At 32.7% G+C, this 24222-nt stretch overlaps 1 protein-coding gene across 1 annotated transcript in view; it reads left to right on the top strand.

Annotated features, from left to right (window-relative positions):
• LOC145296998 (V-type proton ATPase subunit d-like) overlaps nucleotides 1-24222 on the top strand; it is a 58768-nt gene that overhangs the window by 21183 nt on the left and 13363 nt on the right. Inside the window, exons 2-4 of the mRNA XM_080143220.1 lie at nucleotides 4195-4366; nucleotides 17983-18161; nucleotides 20602-20681. Coding sequence (XP_079999346.1) covers nucleotides 4195-4366; nucleotides 17983-18161; nucleotides 20602-20681 — 431 coding nt within the window. The remainder of the gene's footprint in view (nucleotides 1-4194; nucleotides 4367-17982; nucleotides 18162-20601; nucleotides 20682-24222) is intronic.

The following is a 24222-nucleotide window of genomic DNA, read 5'->3' as shown; positions in this document are numbered from 1 at the left end:
AAAGTGGGGTAAACAAACCCAAGTTAACTGTTCTATTTAACGTCAATAATTAGGTCAAATAGGAGCAGCGGAGTTAACTTTTATTGCTGCCACCTGTAAATAGTTAAATAAGTAAATTCAAACGTATTCCTTTGCATGTTGCGGTGGCCCAGTGGTTAGCGTTGCACGTTTTATTTTAACACTTTAATTTTCAACTTTGCCTCAAGGGTTCGATCCTCATACTCACCTACCAAAACTTTTTTTTTTTACCCCCCCCCCGGGAGTTTGGATTTACCCAAAACTAAACGCACCTCAAAACACCCGGGCATCGCCGGGTACCCCCCGCTAGTCTATATATAAAATCTATATATATATCTATATAAAAAGCAAATGCGCACTCGCATTTTTTGTATGTCTCAAAAAGGCTTTTTTCACCGACGGTCCGGGGGGGGGGGGCTTACTATCGTTTAGAACTGTTTATATAGCCCCTAGATCATAATATGTATGATTTGCGAATATGCGTTGCATCTAGATTTATTTACGTCGATTTTTACAAAATTATTGCTATTTCAGCCTGTCTTGTGTTCGTTCAGCTCTTTTGTATAAAACCGAAACTAATTCAAAGCTAAGGCGCTGTTCCCAGCAATCGCACCAGGGAACGTCCAGAAGCAATCAGCTTTGATCAACGTGGGGCCAAACTCCTTATATCAGACAATTGCTATTCAATCTGGACAATTGGGAGCTGGTTACCCCCCCCCATCTTGGGGAAACAACCAGCCAAAGTTGGGTAAACAAACCCAAAAGCTGCCCCGCAGCAAAAGTTAAGTCCGCTATTTCTATTTGACCTCATTAATGAGGGCAAATAGAAGCAGCAGAGTAAACTTTTATTGCGGGCACGTGTCAGTTCTGTTTTTAATACTTAAATAAATTCAAACGTGTTTCAGTTGCTCTTTGTTGGCCGAGCGGGTAATGTGTTAGGTTTTTGGCACACTTTTTTTTCCACCTTCGCCTCAAGGCTTCGGGTTCGATCCTAACTACTTACCAAAACTGTTTTCTTTTTTTTTTTTTTTTTTTTTTCTTTTTTGTTTAAGCCCCCACCCCCAACACAAACACCCAGGCAACGATTTTTTTTTTTTATATATATATATTTAAACAGGGTTCTTACTTCGCTTATTCTTTTGTTTTGATTCATCCCCCCCACCCCCAATACACGCGGACCTCTAAACACCCGGGCAACACCAGGTACCCCCGCTAGTCTATATATATATATATATGTATATATAAAAGCGAAAATGTATGTATGCTTGTATGTGTGTTTGTGTATCCGCTAAAACTTTTGACAGACACAACGAAAATTCACAAACTCGGTATCATATTGAAGCCCCATCCTTCGCCCGAAAAATTGGCCAAAAACGCTAATTTTTTCACTCCAAAATCGACAATTTTCGACAGGGGGGGTGTCAACAAAAACCGTCCTCTCGTGATTACGACCGGTTTTACGTATGCGTCAGATGACGTCATAAACTGATTTACTTTAAATAGTTGGAGAACTGACTAAATTTCATGTATGTCGCGTTAGCTCAGTTGGTTAGCGCGTTGAGTCATTATCTAAACGTTTTGGGTTCGAATCATGGTGTGAGATGTCTTTTTTTTTTGCGATTTTTTTTTTTTTTTTTTTTTTTTTTTTTTTTTTTTTTTTTTTTTAAATTTAAATATTGAACCAGTGTTATTTAAGCCATTTTTCACGTAACGTTTGTTTTTCTGTTTTTTTTTGTTTTGTTTTTTTTACTTCGCTTATCCACCCTCGACCACACACCCAAAAACACCCGGGTGCCCACTGATTTTTTAAGTTTTAATATCGAAACAGGCTTATTTAAGCCATTTTTCACGTGTTTTTATTTTTTGTTTTAACGTTCGTTTTTCTGTTTTCTTTTTGTTTTTTTCGATTTTTACATTTAACATCGTTCGTTTCCTTACATTAGTTTTTTTTGTTTTTTTTCTCGATGTTTTGATTACCCCCCCTAAATGTTTTAATGTTCGTTTTTGTTTTCTTTTTTTACTTCGCTTATAACAAACAAACCTGATCATTGACCTCATTTGCTGAATAGCTATTGCTTAGAACTTTTTATATGCTACCTAGATTATAATATCTATGATTCACGAAACAAGGTCATGTGTATCTTTAATTTGGGCGACTTTTACACGCTATTTTTGCAATTTTTTAAAAAATCTCCACGTGTTTGTTCGGCTTTTCCGTACATATGCAAAACTGAATCCAGAGACAATGAAACTCTGTGGCACTCATACCAGGAGGTCCAGAAAAGCAATGAGCTTTGATCAATGCGGGGGAAACAATGCTATTCATTTGGACACTCCCCTTTTTAAGGGGAGTTGGTTTTTCCCAACATCTTGGCTTGCAGCCAAAGTTAAGTCACGTGATGTTTGACCTCATTAAATTCATGCACCTGTCACTTAATAGTTGATAAGAAAATCATTATTACAGAAATGTCTGTCTATATTCTGTTGAGGTAGAAAGTATTTATATTTGCAAGCTTAGGAATTTAGAAAGGTGTAATTTTGGCGATTTAAGTATTTAGTATAGTTAATGTTTAATAAATGGTTGATTTCAAGAATGTTGGTAAATTTAAAGGAACTGTAATATGCAGATTTAAAATTTTGATGGAAAATAAATATGTATGGATGCACAGAAGCGTAAGAATAGATGAAATGGTATCTGTAACACACATAAAATATGTATCATTTTAGTTAATTATTTCAAAAATGTTTATTAATTATTTACCAATGTGTTGAACCAGGATGGTATCAGTCGTGTTATGTTCTTTGAATTTTCAAGGTAGATCTTATCTTCATAAGTAAATAAAATGATAAACCTACTCCAACTGCATTGTTGTATATACTTATTTATGTCTTTCTGAAAATGAGGTCTACCTCGAAAATTCAAAGAACATAACACCTGGTTTGATATATTATGTTGGTAAATAATTTATAATAATTATTAAAATCTTTCTATATTATCATTTATTCTGTTTATTATGTCTCATATCCAACTCTGTTTTTCTACCAAACTGCATTATCATAGCCTTCAAACATGACTGTTACAATTGTGTGTTTTTAATGATAAAAAATCAGGTATTGTAAGAATGTGTAGAATCTTAAAGGAATTTAAATGCATAGGTATAGCTCAATTGGTAATCTCAAATCACTGGGATATGTTTTGAAGCAGTCAATACTAGAAAATCTGCCAAAACACAAAGGTATAAGCATATGGGGAAAAGATTTTGAGCATATTGTCAGGTGTATTTTTAAGTTCATCGTAAGTGTTAAGACTATTGGAAGTGTGGAAGTTTGTTAACTTTGCCTCCTCACGGGAACAGTTAGACACCAGGGTCGTTTTTTTAATGTGGAGAAAAGGAACAAAAATAAAAATTGTCTTGGTCGTGAAGGATTTCTCCTCTACTAACCGAGAACAAAAAAATTGAAGTGTAGCATCAGAACAGATACTACATTTTGATCTTGGCCCGAAGTGTGGGGGAGTTATCTCTTCTAATTCCCTTTTTTTGACAATAGTAACAAGATAAAAGTTGGTGATGGAAGAATTAAAAATATAAATTGATTTGGCATGTAAATCTTATTCAAAACTCCAACCAATAGATAATTAAAATGAATAAGGGAAAAAATTATGCAGCTTTTATTTATGGTCAGTGCAGTGAGAGAAAATCTTTTTACTTTATATGTATTTGATTAATGATCAATTACAATTTTAATTTTTTTTTTTTTTTTTTCAGTAGAAAGTATAGACATTTAAAAAAAAAAACTTGTTTCATAATGGTACTTCATTTAGAAAGCCATAACAATGGGTTTTGTTAAAATAAAATTTATTTTAATTTGAGTTTTCAAAATAAAAATTTCCTTGAAGTAAAATATTTTCCTTTTTCATTGTTAAGGTTGACTTGTAATCTGGGTTTTATCTTGGCACAGCTATGCCAGTTTGAATCGGTAGAAAGTATTTTTTTTTTTTTTTTTTTTAAGCATAATGTTTTTATTTATAAAACCATAATATTTGTTAACATAAAATTTATTTTAATCTGAGCTTGCAAAATTAAAATTTCTTTACAAAGTAAAATGTTTTTTTTTTTTCTTTCTTTTTCATTGTTTGCTGTTAAAGTGGAATTATTTTTTTATTTCCTCTTCTAGACTTAAAACTTCATTTGCAAAGCACGGATTATGGGAACTTCCTTGCCAATGAACCCAGTCCTCTGACAGTAAATGTGATTGATGAACGTCTTCGAGAGAAACTGGTGATCGAATTCCAACATTTACGGAATCATTCCCTGGAACCTTTGGCTTCATTCCTTGATTATATCACGTAAGTATTTTTTTTTTTTTTTTTATATTCAAAGCTGGTATTACCGATCTTCAAAATGAGATATTTTCACCACTGTTCTTGAATGCATCATAGTTTTTTGTGATCCCTTATTTAAAATATTGCCAGAAAATATAACCGCTTTTAACAATGACAAGATATTTGAAACAAAACAAATTTTATCATGCATGTGTATTAATTTGACCTGAACTTAGATTAAATCAAATTTTCACTCTTGAAAATTGCATGTTAAATAAAACTTGTATTATTCAGATTATTCCGACTACTATTCTCATCTTGGATGTTATTCTCACAACTTTCAATCCATGTAATCTCTAATATTCTTCAGGTGCATCTTGTTGAACTCTGGAACAAGAACTGTGGGTTTAGGGCTATTGCTCTTGACATATACAAGGCTTTTGGTATGGTATAGCATAAGGTTATACTACACGATATTTCCAGTTATGGAATAGTTGGAAATGTCTTCTCAATTATTACATCATTCCTCTCTGCTACGTTTATAAGAGTAGTGATTGATGGGCAGCTCACAGTATTAATGCTGGTATCCCTCAGGGTTTCATCCTAGGCCCAATTCTCTTTCTGATCTTCATCAACGATCTCCTAAATCACATTCTTAGGTTATTCATAGACATTTATGCAGACGTTACCATCTATGTCAACACTTCAAAGGCCAGAAATGACCAAGATTACTCTGATTCTCTCTCCTCTGATCTTGAGCACGTAGTGCAATGGGGAAAAAAGTGGTTAATTTTTATGCATCTACTACCAAAATGGTTGGATCATTCTACCACTCCAGTAAATATCTCCCTGTCAATGCAATCCTTTACCTGTATAATAGCCAAGTGCGTTCTGGGATGGAGTACTGTTGCCACATCTGGGCAGGAGCTGCTCGGAGCATCCTATCCTGCCTTGACAGAGTTCAAAACCAACTTCGTAATCTAGTAGGTGATGCCCTTTTCTCTTCTCTGCAACCTCTTTCCCACAGAAGAGACGCTGTGAGCCTACTTTATCGTTATTTTCATGGCAAGTGTTCGACTGAGCTCCAATCTATGGTCTCGCATTTGCCAATCTTTCATAAAAACGACTTGTCTTGCCAAAATCACTATCAAAAATTTCCCCCACTTTCTATCGGTGCCTAAACCTAAACGTGGATTCCATGAAAAAGCTTCTTTTCTAGAACTACCCACCTGTGGAACTCTGTTCCGCTGGCCTGCTTTCCAATTAATTACTATATTGTCTTCAAGTCCAGTGTAAACAAGTTCTTATTGAACTGTCCTCTAAAATAATCTAATTATACCAAATTTCCAATACTAACGATTACTACACTATTGTCTTAATGACTACCGTACACACATTAACCCCTATCCTCGAGTTACCTGCGGGCCTTGATATGTGGTGACCCCTTTGTAAACAAAAAAAATCTATATAATTGTGGAAAAATATACAAAGGTGAGACATGTTGCCCACTAAAAGTTAGAACACTAGAAAGCCATAATATGAAAATGTTAAAAAGTCGGGCATGGTTGATCACATATGGAGGAAAAGGGGAAACCGTCTATCGTTATGAAACAAAGTAAAAATTTTAGGCAGAAAACAGTGGAGAGTAAAACAATTTAAAGAAGCAGTGCATCTGCATTTTTTTTTTTTTTTTTTTTTTTTTTTTTTTTTTTTGTGGGTGGAGGGATAAACAAGTTTACTACAGTGGAATTCACTGCCATTTTCACAGTAGCAATAATATCTACTCCCACTGATCTCGCAGACACTCATTGCAGTTGTTTTAATTTTTTCTGATTAATGTTTATATACTATACTAGATTTTAAATCAAAATAATGAACGCTCCCTATAAATACTTTGATTCTTTCAGATGTTATGACTGTCTATTCCATATACATTTTTACATGTTCTGGATTAGCAGAATATATTAATGAATAGCTTGCACAGTACGTCATGCTAATCAAAATGGCACCTTCACCTTACACGTACTTCACTTCATTTCAATCTCAAATCTTCATTTTTTTCAGAAAAAGTTCACTGATCTGAAAAAACAAAAATGGTAAAATCTCTTATTTGATTTTTATTTCATTTCTGTGTTTCATACACACAATCCTCGTGACATTTTATGATATGTCATGCATTATTACATTCTTTGTCAAACAATTACGAGATTTCACATGAACTATCATAAACGTTATGGCAAAGAATGAACGCTGCCCAAACATTTCCAGTATTTTCGACGGTTTTCATTTTGATTCAATTCGCTGCATTTTGTGACAAAGAGAGGACCACTCGCAATATTAAAATAAGATACAACAAATTAAAAACATGGACTAGACAGCCTAATAAACTATCACCAATATACTAATAAATTATCACCACAAAATAAAATTTACTATTGAACATTCATACATTTCTCTTTACACACTTCTGTTCCATGCTTGGATATAATATGATCTCAAAATAAGATTATCTACCTCTACAATGAGCCTATAATCACAAGTTCCTAAATTACTACAGCAAATCCCTCTCAATCTAAGAAAAATCCATAACACATAGTGCCATTATACATATTTGCTAACAATCCTGTATTTACATCTACCATATTCATAAATTAACACAACTATTCTATCAGGATCACTGTCTATGGAACTTATAATTCAGTCATAAAAAAGATCATTCATAAACAACAACTTAAAATATAAGGAAAACGATAAGGTAGAAAATTAATTATTGATAAAAATAGTTTTTGGAGACAATTAGCAAACATTGAGCTTTAAAAAAAAAAAAACAAAGAGAAACTGGAAAGTTCTAATTATTACAAGGGGTTAAAATATTCTGAAAACTTTGAAAATCTTAGCAAAATTTAACTTCCACCAATTACTTTCAAAGACTATTTTCATTAATAATTAATTTTCTATCTTACTGTTTTTCATAAATTTTGGATATGTTCATTACTACATGACAATTCCAGAAAAATTACACAAGCCTGTGCTTTTGTTGTTTATTTTTACAAAGGAGTCACCACTTATCAAGGCCTGGAGACCACTTAAGGATAAGGTTTAATGATTGTATGGTAGTTAATGGGACAATATCGTAGTAATCGTTAGTGAAAATTTGGTAAATTTGATTACTTAAGGGAACGGCTCATAAAGAATTTGTTTACGTTGAGCTTGAAGATGACCATATTGTAGGCAGCTGGAAAGCAAGGAAACTGAAGTGTTCTACAGGCGTGCAGTTCTAAGAAAGACGCTTTGTTCATGGAATCTACATTTAGGTTTAGGCACAGATAAAAAGTGGTGAGCAATTATTGATAGTGGTTTCAGATAGTCTAGTGTTTTTTTTTGTAAAAGTTTGGCACGGACTGCATAAACTGATCATTAGTTCGTTATACCTGTCCAAAGTTGTAGTTCAATTTCAACATTGATTGCAGTGTCAACCGTGTCATTGCTGCAACAGAAGAATTCTCCCTCCAAATAAAATAACTCCAGTTTTAAAAACAAGTAATTTTTTGAGGAACTTGTTTTCTTGTTTTGAATAACAGACTCGCATATAACAATATGTGAGTAGAGTAAGGTATCCGCCGTAATGGGTTCACCTGCATTCAAAAAACTATAATGGATGAGACCGGTCGCAGACCACTAAACAGTCAGCATTACCTTCTTTTGGTGCGACTCTGGCTTCAGAAAGTGTTATGGAGCTTCATCGGCATCTAACTACTGAACTGAGCATCGCCAGTTGTCGTAAGGAACCCATTTTTTATCATAAGTCATAACTCGGTTGAGAAATGGGTCATTTTTGTTGTGAAAAGAAAGGAAGATGACACTTCATAATATTTGCATATGACCAAATCAAAACACAAGTCTCATAGTTAAGAACCCAAAAGGCCCATCTCTTTCTAAGAAGCACACAAATTCAACTGACCATCAGACCACCAAAAAACAAACTGCATCCCAGATGCCCAAAGGACCAAAAAAAAAAAAAAAAAAATGGTACTTGGGGATCATTTGACTTTTCTGTTCGTCAACTGTTTCAAATATAATATACATGCATATTTTACGACGGTTATATCTCATAGGATTAGCGAATCTCTCGACAAAGGCTTCATTTCTAGGGCAATTGCTCTTGACATATCAAAGGCCTTCGATAAGGTTTGGCATAAAGGCCTACTACACAAGATTTCCAGCTATGGTATAATTGGAAATGTTCTCTCTATCATTAAATTATTTCTCTCTGATAGGCTCATAAGAGTAGTGGTTGATGGGCAGAAATCAGAGGCCCACAGTATTAATGCTGGAGTCCCTCAGGGGTTCATGCTGGGCCCAACTCTCTTCCTGATCTACATCAATGATCTCCCAAAACACATACTTAAATCATTCGTTGACATCTATGCTGGTGACACGACTATCTATGGCAACACCTCAAAGGCCGTAAATGATGATGTTCTCTCTGATTCTCTCCTCTGATCTTGAGCGCGTGGTACAGTGGGGGAAGAGGTGGCTGGTTACCTTTAATGCATCCAAGACCAAGCTCCTATCTCTACATCATAAACGCTCTGATCCCCATCTGGCGTCGATTGAAATGGATGGCTCTCGTCTAGGGGAGGCCCCATGTTTTGATAAGCTTCTGGGTTTGACCTTTACTCCTGATCTTAAATAGAACACATACATCAAGCCTGTGGCCAAGGTCGCTGGGAAAATGGTGGGATCCTTCTACCACTCCAGAAGATATTTCACTAATGATGCAATTCTCTATCTATATAAAAGCCAAGTACATCCAAGGATGGAGTACTGCTGCCATATCTGGGCAGGAGCTGCTAAAAACAGCCTATCCTGCCTTGACAGATAGGATCCCATATTGAAAATAAACTGATATACCAGCATACGTACCAACTTAATTTTTTTTCTATTTCATATATAATACTAAGTATATTTTAATGCCAATACATTCAGCATGTCATAATCTGAAATATATAATATAGGGGGATTAAAGGAAGAGAATAAGATCAATTCTTTAAGAGGACATCTATCGTGATAATATAAAGCTCAACAAATTTTTTTGCAACTTATATAGGAATCAGTAAAAAGTGAAAATGATGGTATAAAAAGTACACACACACACACACACACATATATATATATATATATATATATATATAACTATTTATTCATTTGTTTAATAGGGGTATTTGGGTAAAAAGGAACTCTTTATTCCAAATACTCAATTGATGTATACCCATATTAAACAAATGAATAAACCTATATTACTATGTAGTTTTTATACCTTCATTTTCTCTTTTTACTGATTCCAAGAGATTTTATATATATATATATACACACACACACTTTTTGAGCCAATGGATTTTCTGCTAAAAATGGTCAGATCAGGAAACTTCATGTCTATCAAATGTTATTGAAGTTCAGACTTTACTTGTTTGTGTTCAGTTTTAAAATCCATTTTATTTATTTTATTCTTTTTGCATGCATTTATGGATAAGAATTTGGTGTCTAGTAAAATACATTCATTGTTATTTAGTGTATGGTTTGTTTGGTTATTTGAGAGTAAGAGGAATGATCACACAATGTTGGTTGAAATTTTCTCCAATTCACCATACTTCAATTAATTTTTTAATTTATTGTTATTTTTATTAACTTTAGTGTTGTGATGTTTTACAGTTTTTTTTTTTTTCTGAATGAAAACCGATTAAAACACTTTCCACATGTCAGATTAGCAAATTTCAAGTATATAGATCGAAAATTTGTTGAGTATATAGGTTGAGAAGCGTCCTCACACACATACACACTTTCACGGATATACTAGCAGGCCACTCAGCGTTGCCCAGTCGTAAAATACGCATGAATATTTTAATCAATACAGAAAGTGAGGCATGTGCATGCAAGTATTATTTTTTTTTTTTTTTTTTTTTTTTACACTTTTCACTTCTTGTAAGTAAAAATAAATTACTTGAGCTGAGACCAAAACCTAAAGACAGTGAATCAAGTACGATAACCATTACACCAACTTGACACAACATTTAAACAGTGTTTAAACAAAAATCTTATTCTTAACATAAAAAAAAGCTGTCATGTTTCACAGCCGTGCATGCGCATTCATGAAACAGCTGACAAACAGATACAAATCCGATGACTCCCAAGTACCAACTGTTCAATTTTTATCCCTTAGCACCCGTTTCCCCTTCCCCCAACCCCCGGATGAAAACTGATTAAAAAGTTTTCAACGTGTTTGAATACCTTATATACCAAATTTCAGGTCTGTAGATCAAAAATTCGTTGAGTATATAGGTTGAGAAGTATCCTCTCTCTCACACACAGTCACTTTATATATACTCGGTTTCATTGCCCATTCTTCAAATGATGCTGCATTATTTTACGGCACAAAGATATCTTCATCTAATAATAGACATCCTGATAACGAAAAAGATTTCTGAATTTTGTAAACCATTTTCTGCATGTTCTTTCATTTAAGCTTTTAAGAAGATTTTGAGATACTTCAGCTACAGAGTTACCGTTCTTGAAACTATGAAGCATTATGTGTTCAATGAAATGTTAATATTTTTTATCAAGGCTCAAAGGCCACTCGAGGATAAGGGTTAATGAATGTAGGGTGATAGTGTAGTAATCGTTAATATTATAAATTGGATAGCATTTGATTATTTCAAGGGACGGCTCAACAAGAACTTGTTTACATTGGACTTGAAGGCTACCATATTGTAGTCGGCCAGAAAGTAGGCCAACAGAACAGAATTCCACATGCAGGCAGTTCTAGGAAAGAAACTTTGTTCATTGGATCTGCGTTTAGATTTAGGCATAGAGTGGGGGAAATTGTTGATAGTGGTTGTAGTTGGTCTAGTTTTTTGTAAAAGTTTGGCAAGAGGGATCATAGATTGGAGCTCAGACGGGCACTTACTATAAAAATAATGACAGAGCAGAGATTTTTAAATTAATATTTAAAGTATTTTAAGTTGTGGATTTTGCGAAGCTGAATATACATATCTATAAACGGTAGTTGTCTGTATGTGTTTGTGCCTGTATCCAACTAAAAATTAAAAAAAAATACAAAATTGGTATATTCTTAATTGGCATTGCCCTGGATGAATAATATCCAAAATATACATTAAAAAAAAAAATATTATTCGTTCTTTGAGAATCAACTGGGTCAGATTTAACCGGGAGAGGGGGGTCGGTTTTTCAGCCATTTACAATGTTATCTATGACATAAAGAGGTGAATGATTTGCATCATTATTATTATTATTCATACTTTAAAGCAAGAGAAAGGAATGGACTGAGCAGAGATGAAAGAAATCTGTGGGTGACGAGGGGGAGAGGAATATAGAAAAATGGGGAAGGTGGAAAGAGATAAAGATAGACACACAGAGAGGTAGGGAGATAAAGTTTTAATCTATAGATGTTGGACACACTTTTTTAACCTCTTGTATTTTTTATGACGACTGGGCAACACCGGATATCCCTGCTAGTGTGTGTTTCTGTCTCTCTCTCTCTTATATATATATATATATATAAACAAATGATTAATAAAACATGTTAAAAGACATCTTGAAAAAGAGTTAAAAACATATTTAATTTTAAAAAAGGAAGTACAAATGGATAGTCCTTAATCCGCTGGGTTTCAAAGTTTTTTTGTTTTTTTTACTTGATTCCTCCAGCCTTGACAGACGTGTTTTAAATATTCTCTCCAGTGCTTTTTCTTTTAATGATTTGGAATTCATTCCATTTGCGCTTTTTTCCAAGGAACTCTGCCTTTTGGATCATTTTGGACCATTTGGAATTCACCCATTGGATTGGAAATTTTAAATTCGACCGTTTTGGATTTTACCATTCTTGCATTTTTTACCTTTCACTGGACTATCCATTCATGTGAAATCTTTTTATCATTTTTCTTTTACCTCCTATTCCCCTTACCTCACCCTTTTTTTTTAACCAAGTAAGATCTGTGACTTACTTGTAGTTTCATTAAATACTTTTATATGCAAAATCTGATCCTGCATTTTGCTAATTCCTGCCCTCTGATGAGAAGGAAAGTATTTCTTTGAAACTCCGCAGATTAAGGACTATCCACTTATCTTGTGCTTCCTTTTTTAAAATTAAATATGTTTTTAACTCTTTTTCAAGATGTCTTTTAACATGTTTTATTAATCATTTGTTCATATAAGCTCTATTTCCTTTTAAGTTTTATTGAGCTTTTACATCTGGTTGAGATTACTTTACTTGTAAATATTAACTCTTTAATATTTATAATATATTTTAAGTTTACCATTTTGATTACCTTGGTAAACTTATTTTAATTTTTATATATATATATATATATATATATATATATATATGGACACAAGCAAATTTTCTGGATAGTAGGATGAAACAGGTGACCATTGAACTCCATTTTTTTTTTTTTTTTTTTTTTCAACTGTCTTCATTATATGAATCACTGATGAGGAATTGTAACTTTCTTTTCTAAACAGTAAAGCTAGATCCATGTCAATGAAACCATGGTACTCCCTAGATTATCTAAAATAGTTTTTAAATAATTTGTATTTTAGTTCTCACATTCTTATGATTGAGCACTTTATTGATTTCTTTTTTACATATGTCAAAGCATTACCCAACACTCCTAATTGATGTATACCGTTATTAAATAAGTGTGTCCCCTTATTAAATAAATGAATATTTATATAAATAGATATATTATAAATAAATCTATATATATTACTATATACTTTTTATACCTTCGTTTTCTCTCTTTATTGACATATATTGTGTGTCAGTCAGTCAGCCAGCCAGATTGATTCTGTGGAAATCCAAGGAAATAATTGCCTGAAAATAATGGTAACAGGTGGGGGAAGGGGAGGAGAGAAAGAACAGTTATTTAAAAAGCTTTGTTTAATGAAGGACAATTTTGAATATGATGTAGATAAAAAAAAAAAATCAATAGTGAAGGTCAACTGCATAAACACACACACACACACACATATATATTAATGTTTGAACGATTAAACAGGATCAGAAAAATTGAAACTTTTTGGGTAAAAATATTTGTACCTAGTTTCTGATGCCAAAAACAATTCTATATTTGTTGTTTTTTTTGTTTTTTTTTTAGTCTTTTTTTTTTTAGTTTTTGTTAGTTATTTTTTTTTTTTTTTTTTTTTTTGTTTAAAATAAAAAATTTTTTTCTTTACTAGTACTAATAATATAATAAATATTTATTGATTTTAATCTACCAGTAAAACTTGGTCCTGGATATGACCTTAAACTATATCCGATGGTGAGGCCCCAGCTTGTGGGCTTTGGGGAGTGTGGAGCCACCCCTTAATTACCATTGTTCCCAGGTCCATTCTGACCCAGAGTGGTAGTACCTGTTAGGGTCCCAACTATGGGTTGAATAGAAACTTTTTTGAAAAAAAAAAAAAAAAATATTCTATTAAAATCTTTTTCTTCAAAATCACTGGATCGGCATTAAATGACCTAAAAAGGGTTGATATGCCGTAAAAAAAAACAAAAACAACCAACCAACCAGTAAAACTTAACTGTATAAATCACATCATACAAATGTATTTTTGCTAATGCAAAAATATATGTAACTATTATTATATGGGTTTTTGAGGTAATCTGAAAATTAAAAAAAAAACAACAAAAAAAAACCCCAGCTCTATAGCTACAGAAATTAAAAAGAATCAGAATTTGGAATTTAGAACGGTACCAGTCATTGTATTGAAATTGAGGAAAAATATTATAATCATTCTATTATTAATATATATGAAGGGATACTATTACAATTGCTGTTGTTTTTGTAAATAGTATATGTTCCAAAATGGTCAATACTATTAGAGCAATTAGAATAATAGTTTTGCTTTTGATAGATCTGCCTTTTTCAATCACATACATCAGCACAATATAATCAATTTAATTCAAATAATAGGATTTTAATATTGCATTTTTATTATCATGAAGACTTAATTAGAGATAAGTTGAAATTATCCCCCACACCCCTTGTTCCCTTTGTTTTCCTCTTCTAGCCCTATCTTTAACTCTTGCATTGATGTTTAAATATTTTTTTAAAATAACAATTTTAGCTCACTCTCAATGAAATCTTTTTTAATAATAAAAATGAAATATTAATGTAACTAAGACCATGTTCCCTCTCAAGAATAATTGCCAATCCCAACGTGTTGGATATTGATCAGACAACACTGAGTAACCTGGTTTATTATTATTAGAAAAATAAAACAAATAGATTTTGGAAAATGTGTACTTACAGCTTGAAATGTTTATTCAAGAATTTAACTCAGAAATAAACTATACAAAGTCGATTTAGGAATTTTAAAGTATATTGGAATTTGGTTAGTTAAGTAAACAAGGTTTTAGCTTACTTGATTTGGTCTGCTTTGCTGGTGTGTAGAGATCAAATTAATGAGTTGTCGACAAATGTGTTAGCAAACAGATGTGTTGATGACCCTGCTGGAAGCAGAAAGGGGAACAAGTGAAAATGTAGAAAGAGACTCGGTGTGCCAAACTCCAACAAATAAAACCCATGTAAAATATAACTCATTGTTGTGGCGTTCTTTTAGGGTTTCGACAAATAAGTAGTATGTGGTTCTTTTGGTCTGAGACAAGCAGATCTATTGTTATCATTTGATTGTAAGAAAACTCAGTAAAAGTTTGTCACGTTTGTTTACTATGTATATTTGTGAAGAAGTGGCCACACACACAAACATTTTACATATTAGTATTAACCACTAGATGGCACTGTATATACCACAGTGTTAAAGAGATTTGGACAATAGACACACATGTGTGTACATGCACACCCACTGGCTATATAACAAACGTTTCCATGTTTCCATGGTCTTCTTTCATGTTCTCTTCTTCCTGTGTTCTCATCTCTCATATTGGCAGCTGCTCTTAAAATGCTCCATTGGTATATAGTGCTACACGCATACACAAACACCCAGGGTGTAACTGTTATTTGCAGAGTATGTTGGAGTTTTGCACGTGTTCACAAGTATAAAAAGATAAAACACAAACTCGAACACATTATGCATATAACAATTTCACTGTGTACGTGTGTGTGATACCATCGACCCTCTACTTGCTAAGGTCTACATCTATGTTATGTTAATGCCATATTCGTCAATTGATGTCAGTTCATCTCAATCTCTGAAAGTTTGCTCTATCTGATCCAAGCCACAATCTGCCTTCAACTATGTCAAACGGGAAACTGTTGTCAACTGTTGCAAACCTAAGACTGTCACAAAACTCACCACTACACCTAAAACTGCCTGTAAACTAACTCTAAATATGTCAAGATTTTGGCTGCCATACCTTCATTAACGATCCTGTTTAGCTTTCTTTGTGTACCTTGGTGAACAACTTCCTCTTTTATTGTTATACTGTTTTACTTTATTTTTTTTACTTCCTAAAACTTGGGAGGGGGACCATTAATAGTATTACATTAACGTCTCCTCATTTTAGAGTGCATTGTGATGGTATATCCACTTTTTATTTCATATTATATTTACATGAGGAAATGATATCCTTTTTTTTTTTTTTTTTTTTTTTTAAGCATTATTGGAATATTAAACATAAAGCCATTAGAAGCTATGTAATGCAAATATCTTATTTTAATCTATATATGAATAAAAAAAATTGCATTTTCTTGCTTCTAATGGCTCTCTCTCTCTCTCTCTCTTTATATATATATATAAATAAACAAATGCGACACAGACTTACAAGAGAAGAGACAAACTCCAATACATTGTTTTATATATGTGATACATCCACATCTTATCTAAGTTCCAATGTATAAACTGAGAATTTGTTTTTCAAGGCATTGTTGTCATTTGATTGATGTCAATTTATCTCGGATTTGTACCAATCTGTAATCTCTCTCGCCTCCCTTAGGTCTACCCCCATCTGCTTGAAGACAAACTCTCTCAGTAACTTTCCCAAGGCACAAATTGCCTTGGACATCTGACTCATAAATATATTTAGTTTTCACCGGAAATCCTAAAGTCCGATCTTCGTCTCAGTGACTACTAAGCGGAACTGAATAGCTCTCTCAGCTGACTGTCTGGAAACTATCAAACAACCCGTCTCATTACAGTTCTAATTGCTTTTCCTTTTCATAAATCATTTCCTCCATGTTCTTGAGGACAATGGCTCTTTTTATTCATCTCGCTTTCAATCATCTTTCCTTTTTGGTAAATTATTTCCTTGCACTCTCTGAGATCTTGGATCTGAGGGGAAGAGAAATCTCAACAATTCATTGTATCACGCTTAGCAACACTGATTTAACAGTCATAGAAGTTCATTTCCTTATTCTCTTTGTGACTGAAATAATGGAAGAAAGAACATAAATAACTCCATTATTTGCTCTGGGATTTGATTTATTTCTTGATCTACTTGCTGCAAATTACTTAAAGATGAACAGCATCTTCTTCACCCAAGGAGGAAGAAGAGGACTTAAAACCTACATCTGATTACTCTATTCTCAAATTCTCACAAGCAGTAACTTTCTAACTTGTCACATACTTTCTTCCATGGTGTTTTATTCTACCATATAGCCCTTTTAACTTCTAAATGGAATTTATCATTCTGTTTAATTTTAACCTGAGAGATATCACTATCCATTGAGCAAAAACTTGCTATGTGCAATCAAATTAACAAGACCTCAGCTGCCTACATGATGAACCATCATCCAAATAATCTGCCAGAGACAAAATGTGGTCCATTACAATACTACACATTTAAAAATATACAAAATGTAAGAATTAAATCTCAATGCATCTTCTCTCAAGAAACTCAATAATTTTACTAAACCATACATGCTATATTTTTACTCTATCGTCTAAAATACAACTGATTTTCTTTGGAAATCATTTTTCTAGGACGGATGCCCTTCCTGGCACTTAGCCAGTGTAGTGATAGTGATCAGTACTTTTGTGTGATTGCCTACTGAAGCTAAAGAGCATTTCACCTACCCTTTTTGTTTGTTAAATCTGTTTTCCTATAAAAAAAAAAAAAAGATGTAGGATAATTCACTGGTTCTGTGTTCCTCCATACACTGGAGTGTAGCTTCTGTAGGGAATATACCAAGGAATTCCATTTATCTTAGTTGAGAAGGGTGATATACAACTAGTATATGCCTACCAAATAGTTTTTAGTCACTACTAGTTTAAAAATTAGTCCCCAAAAACTAATATATAGTAACCTGAAATTGTGATCAAGCCTTTTGTTTCTTTGGTACAATTAGCGCTCAGCTATAGTTTTCTAATGTATACAAGTCATAGGTGATCAGTCTGATTTAAAGAAAAAAATCAGGTTTAATAGAATAATGATGCTAATAAATCACAGCTATGAAATTTCTGGATGCCCTTATTAGAGGAACCCAACACGGTCTCGTTATTATGAACCCATCCTGGAATAGATACTCCTGTTAGTGAGCAGGACTGGTAAGCTGTGTTGATTATATTTGTTTCCACTGTTAAATCTTTTATATAACCCCTTTTCCTCTTTCTACACAATTATGGATTCTCCTCAGTTATTTTATGTTTTTATTTTTTTTTTTCAGGTACAGTTACATGATTGACAACATCACACTGCTTATCACAGGTACCGTTCACCAGAGACCGATTTCTGAACTCATTCCTAAGAGTCATCCCTTAGGTAGCTTTGAGCAGATGGAGGCCATTCATATCGCTTCGACACCGGCTGAACTGTACAATGCAGTCTTAGTGGATACGCCTCTTGGTTAGTATAAATGCTATATTGTTCATCTCTCTAGTGTATGGAGTGTTCAGGAGCTGGTCTCCATGTTTGCAAAGCCAGACAGCCAATCCAAGTACCTGGTTCCATCCTTTGGTTTATCTGGAGTTTTGTCTAGTCCAAAGTATGACCCCTATTACTAAACGTCTGATATATCAACAACATTTTTGTCTGCATAAACATAGTCAATGTGCGTTGAAATCACCTTTTCAATTTGATCGTCGTGTGGTAAAACAGCATCCAAAATAAATCTTTATTACTTGCAGAGCCTAGTTCAGGCTAAATTCCAACCTTATTGGTTAGTAACTTCTGCTTTAGAAACAAACAATCTGATGAAGCCAAAATTTCATTTTGATGTGCTTATTGGATATCCAACATGGCAAAGATCCAATTTTCGATCCTATCCATCTCTATATTATTTAATTTGAATTCATTATTGAGATGAGTATTATTTATTAATTTACTTATTGCGAACTATTATCTTCATCTTTTCTTAGTTGTTGTTTCACAATGTTTCAGCCAACTATTCCTCTGCCCTTCGTCATGTGATAACTATGACGGGATAGGAACTCTGAATCTCCTAACTGCATTCTCAGCAATTACTGCCATCCATAGTTGTTGTCGTCTCACTACGTTTTTGCCAAGTAAGCCTCTGACCGAATTTGGGTAGGATTGAAACCGCGATCTTCAGACAATTCTCATCTGGAACCGTAGAGATTCAACATCTCTATCCACTGCAAAGAGGCGTGTGGCGCAGTGGATAGACGTTGTTTTTCCCTCTTGGCTTACTTGGCCAAAACACTTGAAATCAACAAGTGCAACGCTTCTTTTCCCGTGCACATCTATTATAGTTACCAGTGCTGAGTTTACATCTTGTCCAGGGACGAAGCTAGTGCTGTTATCCACTGACCCCCCCCCCACAAAGAATCCAAACAAACATGACTCATTTATTCACATTGAAAGCAACATGCAAAACTCTTCAAAAGGTTCCGGAACACTTCGTTTGGCACACCAGGGAAGAGAGCAGGAAGATGACCATGGGTTTATTTTCATCAGCCTTGTAACTCTTGCTTTCCTTGCTTTATCCTTTACTAATTACATTCCACAAACAATATTTCTGATAAAGGGGAAAGAATTGCTGTTTTCTGGTTTGGAGTCTATCCATTTAACACTTATCATTGACTAATTTTTGATCTTGAAGTTTTTTTTTTTTGTTTTTATTTTTTTAGCTCCTTACATAAAGTGACTTCATGCCTTGTTTGGAATGATTTTCATAAAAAAATGGTGAGACAATCCTTGACTGTATGATTAAATTCTATCACATTCAAAACACCTTACTCTGGTATATTTGTCTGGGCTTTCTTATGTGATAGCTCCATGGTCACTGTAATTAGCATGGCTCCGACTGAAACCTCTCTTATATAAAGGACAAATGTGTTCTTTCTATATGGCTCTTGCTCAGCTCAAAAGCTGGTGTATGTAAATCTCTTCCATCTAGAGAGAAACATGTAGAAGGAAACCCATAGTGTGATGTGCCTTTTAAAGACGTGCTTTATCAAATACAAAAAACTTTCAGATTTGCCAAATAAACACCCAATTTTATCTGGACATAAGTGGCATACTACAAACTGCATGTATAGTGAATATGCCTAGGGTAAATCTAAATAAGGTGTTTTTAATAAAGGCAAAATTCCTTTCCTTCCGCAATCAGTTGTTGGTATATTATTGTGAATGCACTGTCCGTAACTTAAGATGCATGGGATCACACATCTTGTTTTCTTCATTGTGCTTTTAATTTTTATGAAAATTCTGGATACAACTTTTTTTGCATATTATGAAAAAAATTTTTTGTTTTGTTGCTATTTTTTTATAAAATACTAGCTGTATCTACCATGGGATCCAGTGAAGTTTGATTAGTTTTTAATGAAGTTTTTTTATTTTTATTTTTTTGCACAAATCTTAAACTTGTACAGAAAAAGAAATAAGATTTTAGTTCTAAGAGATAACTCATTTTTAATTGAAAATATAAAAGTAGTTATTTCCCTTGCTAATCTTTAGACTTCAGTCACAATTGAAAATTGTTTCTACATTATCATTTGAACTTCATAACTTTTTTAAATAAACTGGAACGAAGTACTTTTTTTTTTTTTTTTTTGTGCTAATAACAAAAAATAACAGATGAAAATTGTCTAGTCAGAATCAAAGTTTCATGTGTCAGGTTATATGCTATTTAAATCAAGCTTTTAAAATCTCACAAGATAACTTTACATGTAAAATTTGATGAAAAAAAATCTTTAAAAACCAAAACAAAACTCAAATAGCAGCAGCCTAACAGTTAAGACACATTAAGTGATTCCTACTGATGGAAATGTGATTTCTTTGCTTAAAAAACATTAAATCATGAAAGATAATGTATCTTTTTCAGCTCCATATTTTATTGACTGCATTTCTGAACAAGATCTCAATGAGATGAACGTGGAAATTATTCGAAATACACTTTATAAGGTGAGTATATCAGTAATATATGTAGGTATTTATCCTTTTGTTTATTTATGATACTCCAAATCGAAAATGCTCAATTATTTGTAAAGTGTATTGCTTTAATATGCAAGAGTAAATCATTTTCTTCACCAGAGTTCTTCAGCTATAGGGAGCATATATATATATATATATATATACTAGCAGGCTGGCTGGCATTGCTTATTTGTAAAATATGCTGAATATTACATTTTAATTTATACAGATTTCATATTTACTATTATAGAGCCAATAATCTATTGATTATTATATTGTACCCAATATATAGTAGTGATTTCAAAATTACAAAAATGAATGACTTTGGTGCTATCAGCTAGAATAAAAAACAAAACATCTACTGCTTCAGCATTATTCATTACCATCTGAACCACCAACAGATGGATATCAAAATGCCAAAAAATTAACTGGCATTAATTTATAAATGTATATTTGCTTATGCGTAGAGTCACTTAAGTTGACTTACACCTGCCACGTTTCAATTTTGACTCCTTAGTGACTATTTTTACTGGCTAAAAACCAAATCGAATTTGTCCCACAGATTCAAATTTCCTATATATCAAGTTTCCAGTTTGTAGATAAAAAAATTGAGAGTAGTTTGGTAGAGACCGTTCCTCACAGACGGGCAAGGTCATTTATATATTAATGATGGGACGATTTTAATATTTTTACTGATTCTGATTCTTTTTTTTTAATTTTTAAATATAGAATTGATTGGGGGGGGGGGTACTACAAAAACCCGTGTAATATTTACATATAATTATATAATCAATTCATTTTTTATGGGAGATAAATCATGAACGATCTATTTTTTGTTTTTAGATGCTTATATGTAGCATACAGAGGAATTTTGCTTGGAAATTTGGTGGGGAGATTACCACTTAAATTTAGCATTACTATTAGGACTAAGATTGTAGTAGAAGGCTTGCCACTCATCCTCAGGGTCAGAAGTAAAGTTAAGGGAGTCTTTTTTTAAAGAGGGTGTTTGACACTAATACTTATGGTTATTGGTTCATAATTATTGGCCTTTGAAAATGTTATGGCTTGGATTTTGAACATTAAATTACTTTTAAATATTTAAACTTTGGTAAATGAGAATGTGAAAGTTTACAAGAATTAAGGCAGACAAAAATAAATATTAATTAAAACAAGTGACGTCACTCTAACAGAAAACGTGACGTTTTGGAAAAGTATCAAGTATTTTTTGCCTACTTATTTAAATATCAAAAAAAAAATTTTGCTTAAGCTGTAAAATCGTTTACAAATTTTGAATGAATTCGATTTTTATTTTCAATTACATTTCATGTCCTTTTTGTCTACAGAGTGGTACATTATTTCGTTTTTAAACACTTTCCAGTTTAAAATGTTTATTTCTTAATTTCACTAGAAACTGAGCACCCTTGGCCTTTTGGTCAAGATCAAAGTGTAGTATCTGTTCTTCAGATGCTGCACTTCTATTTCTTGTTCTCTTTCGGTGGAGAAATCCTTCACGACTGAGACAATTTTTATTTTTGTACCTTTTCTCCACGTTAAAAAACGACCCTGGTGTCTAACTCTGTCCCATGGGGAGGCATAGTAAATAGGTACAAATATTTAAATATTGATTTTTTTTTTTTTTTTTTTTTTTTTTTTTAATTTTTTTAATATATAATCTGGTAGATTAGTGTCAATTCGATAATAATTTGAAAAAATTGCAAAAAAGACGGAAAAAAAATTGTGGAGGTGTACCACTCATATACATGAACCAAAAAATCATTTTGCTTTTCGGTTGTTCAAAGCAAAATGCTATTTAATTCACCATTAAAAACTAATGCAACAGATAAAAGGGCACACAAGTTATACATTTAGAAAGTTTATTTTCTTGTCTTTTCAACCATATAAATATTTTTAAAATTTAACCAGAAATTTTGTGAGAAGTTGCAAGTTGGGATTGCTTTAATAATTATATATTCTGATAACCGAATAGCTCTGATTAAACTAATTATATTCTGATAACAAAACAGTTCTAACTAAACATGTAAGAACGTTTTTTATATTCATATTTTCAATTTCTTTTAAATTGTTCTAGAATATAATCAACAACAACAAACAAAAACGTCTGTTTACAGCCATGTTATCACTGCTACTGCTAATATTACAAAAGTTTTCCATCGAATGTCAAAGAAACGATTTTTTGTTTTTCCGGGTATTATCATTTTAAATTGCTAGCTACCACAAGAGAAAACAACATATGATTATACTTTTAATGGATAAAAACAGTAAAAAGATTGTTTTAATTTATTAGTTGGTGTCCGAAGAAATTTTTTTTTCAAAATTTTTAATACTCGTCTTTTAATACAATAAAAACACCAGTGGTCTAAAATATTTCAGACATTCCAAACTATTAAAATTAGTTTCTAAATTTCATGACAAAATTTTTAATACAAATGCAGTACAAGCTTTTACAAATTAGGATTTTTTTACAAAAAAAAACCTTATCGAAAATGCTGTTTTATGATGTTCATATTTTTATCATTTTATTTGCTTAAAACTCTTGAATGTATATTATTATTTGTTAAATCATTTGAAAGTATATTCATTTCCGAACAAAACAGTATTTTGAGGACTTAAAATGCTTTGGTTTTTAAATTATGATTGTTAGGGGATTCTGTAAAAATAATCTGTGATTATCCAAAGTGTTTTATCGACCATGTGTATTGCTATTTTAAATCTCAACTGAAACAACTTTTCTTTTTTTTTTTTTTTGTTATTATTTTAATTGATTAAAACCAGCCATATTACTAAGTTTCAGATATTCTCCCAATAGCAGACAGTTTGTACTGTTACCTCAAATGTTTGATTTTCAAAAACATACACTTTAAGTACATTAACCTTTTATTAACTAATGCAGAGGTTTCAAACCTTTTTTTTTTTTTTTTCTTTTGTGTAAGCTGATGATGGGCAGCCTACCAGATGCCGACACTCACTCATTATCTTATACATTCCAACTAAGAAATTTTTTAAGATTTTAATTGAATTTTAAAGTGCAATTGTTTGAATCTGTTGCACTTGGTTCACTGGGTATATTTGTCAGGTAGTTTTTGAAAATCTGAGTCCAGGTGCTCCTATATTATAGTATTTTATCTTTTCCCTCTTGGCTCTATTTAACTCAGCATCATTGAGGACAGTAACTCGTAAGGTTGCTTCTTTCTCTTTCTTGTCCGATATCACTGTCGGGTTTAATAGCTCCGTTTTCTAAGTGTGTAGCTGTAGAAATTGTATAGTCGTGAATTATTTCCAACTATTCTTTCTGATATATGTTCCTAGGAGTTGCTGCTGCATTCGATATTCAACTTTTTACAGATGGTCCAGTGGAGATATTTACACACTCAACTGTGTTGCACTGTATAGTAGCTGCCCTCCATGTTGTCATTGCTGTGACCATTCATTTTCTTAAAAGCATTAGTCATCAAGTTTTGATCTTGGGCAGACATATTTTCCTCTCCTGACTATAATGGAGCGATCCTTATTT

Source organism: Euprymna scolopes, chromosome 2 (assembly GCF_053919585.1).
Source record: "Euprymna scolopes isolate OS-2025 chromosome 2, ASM5391958v1, whole genome shotgun sequence".
NCBI lineage: Eukaryota > Metazoa > Mollusca > Cephalopoda > Sepiida > Sepiolidae > Euprymna > Euprymna scolopes.
Note: the sequence above shows the minus strand (reverse complement) of the source record. Positions and strands in the feature narration are given on the sequence as shown.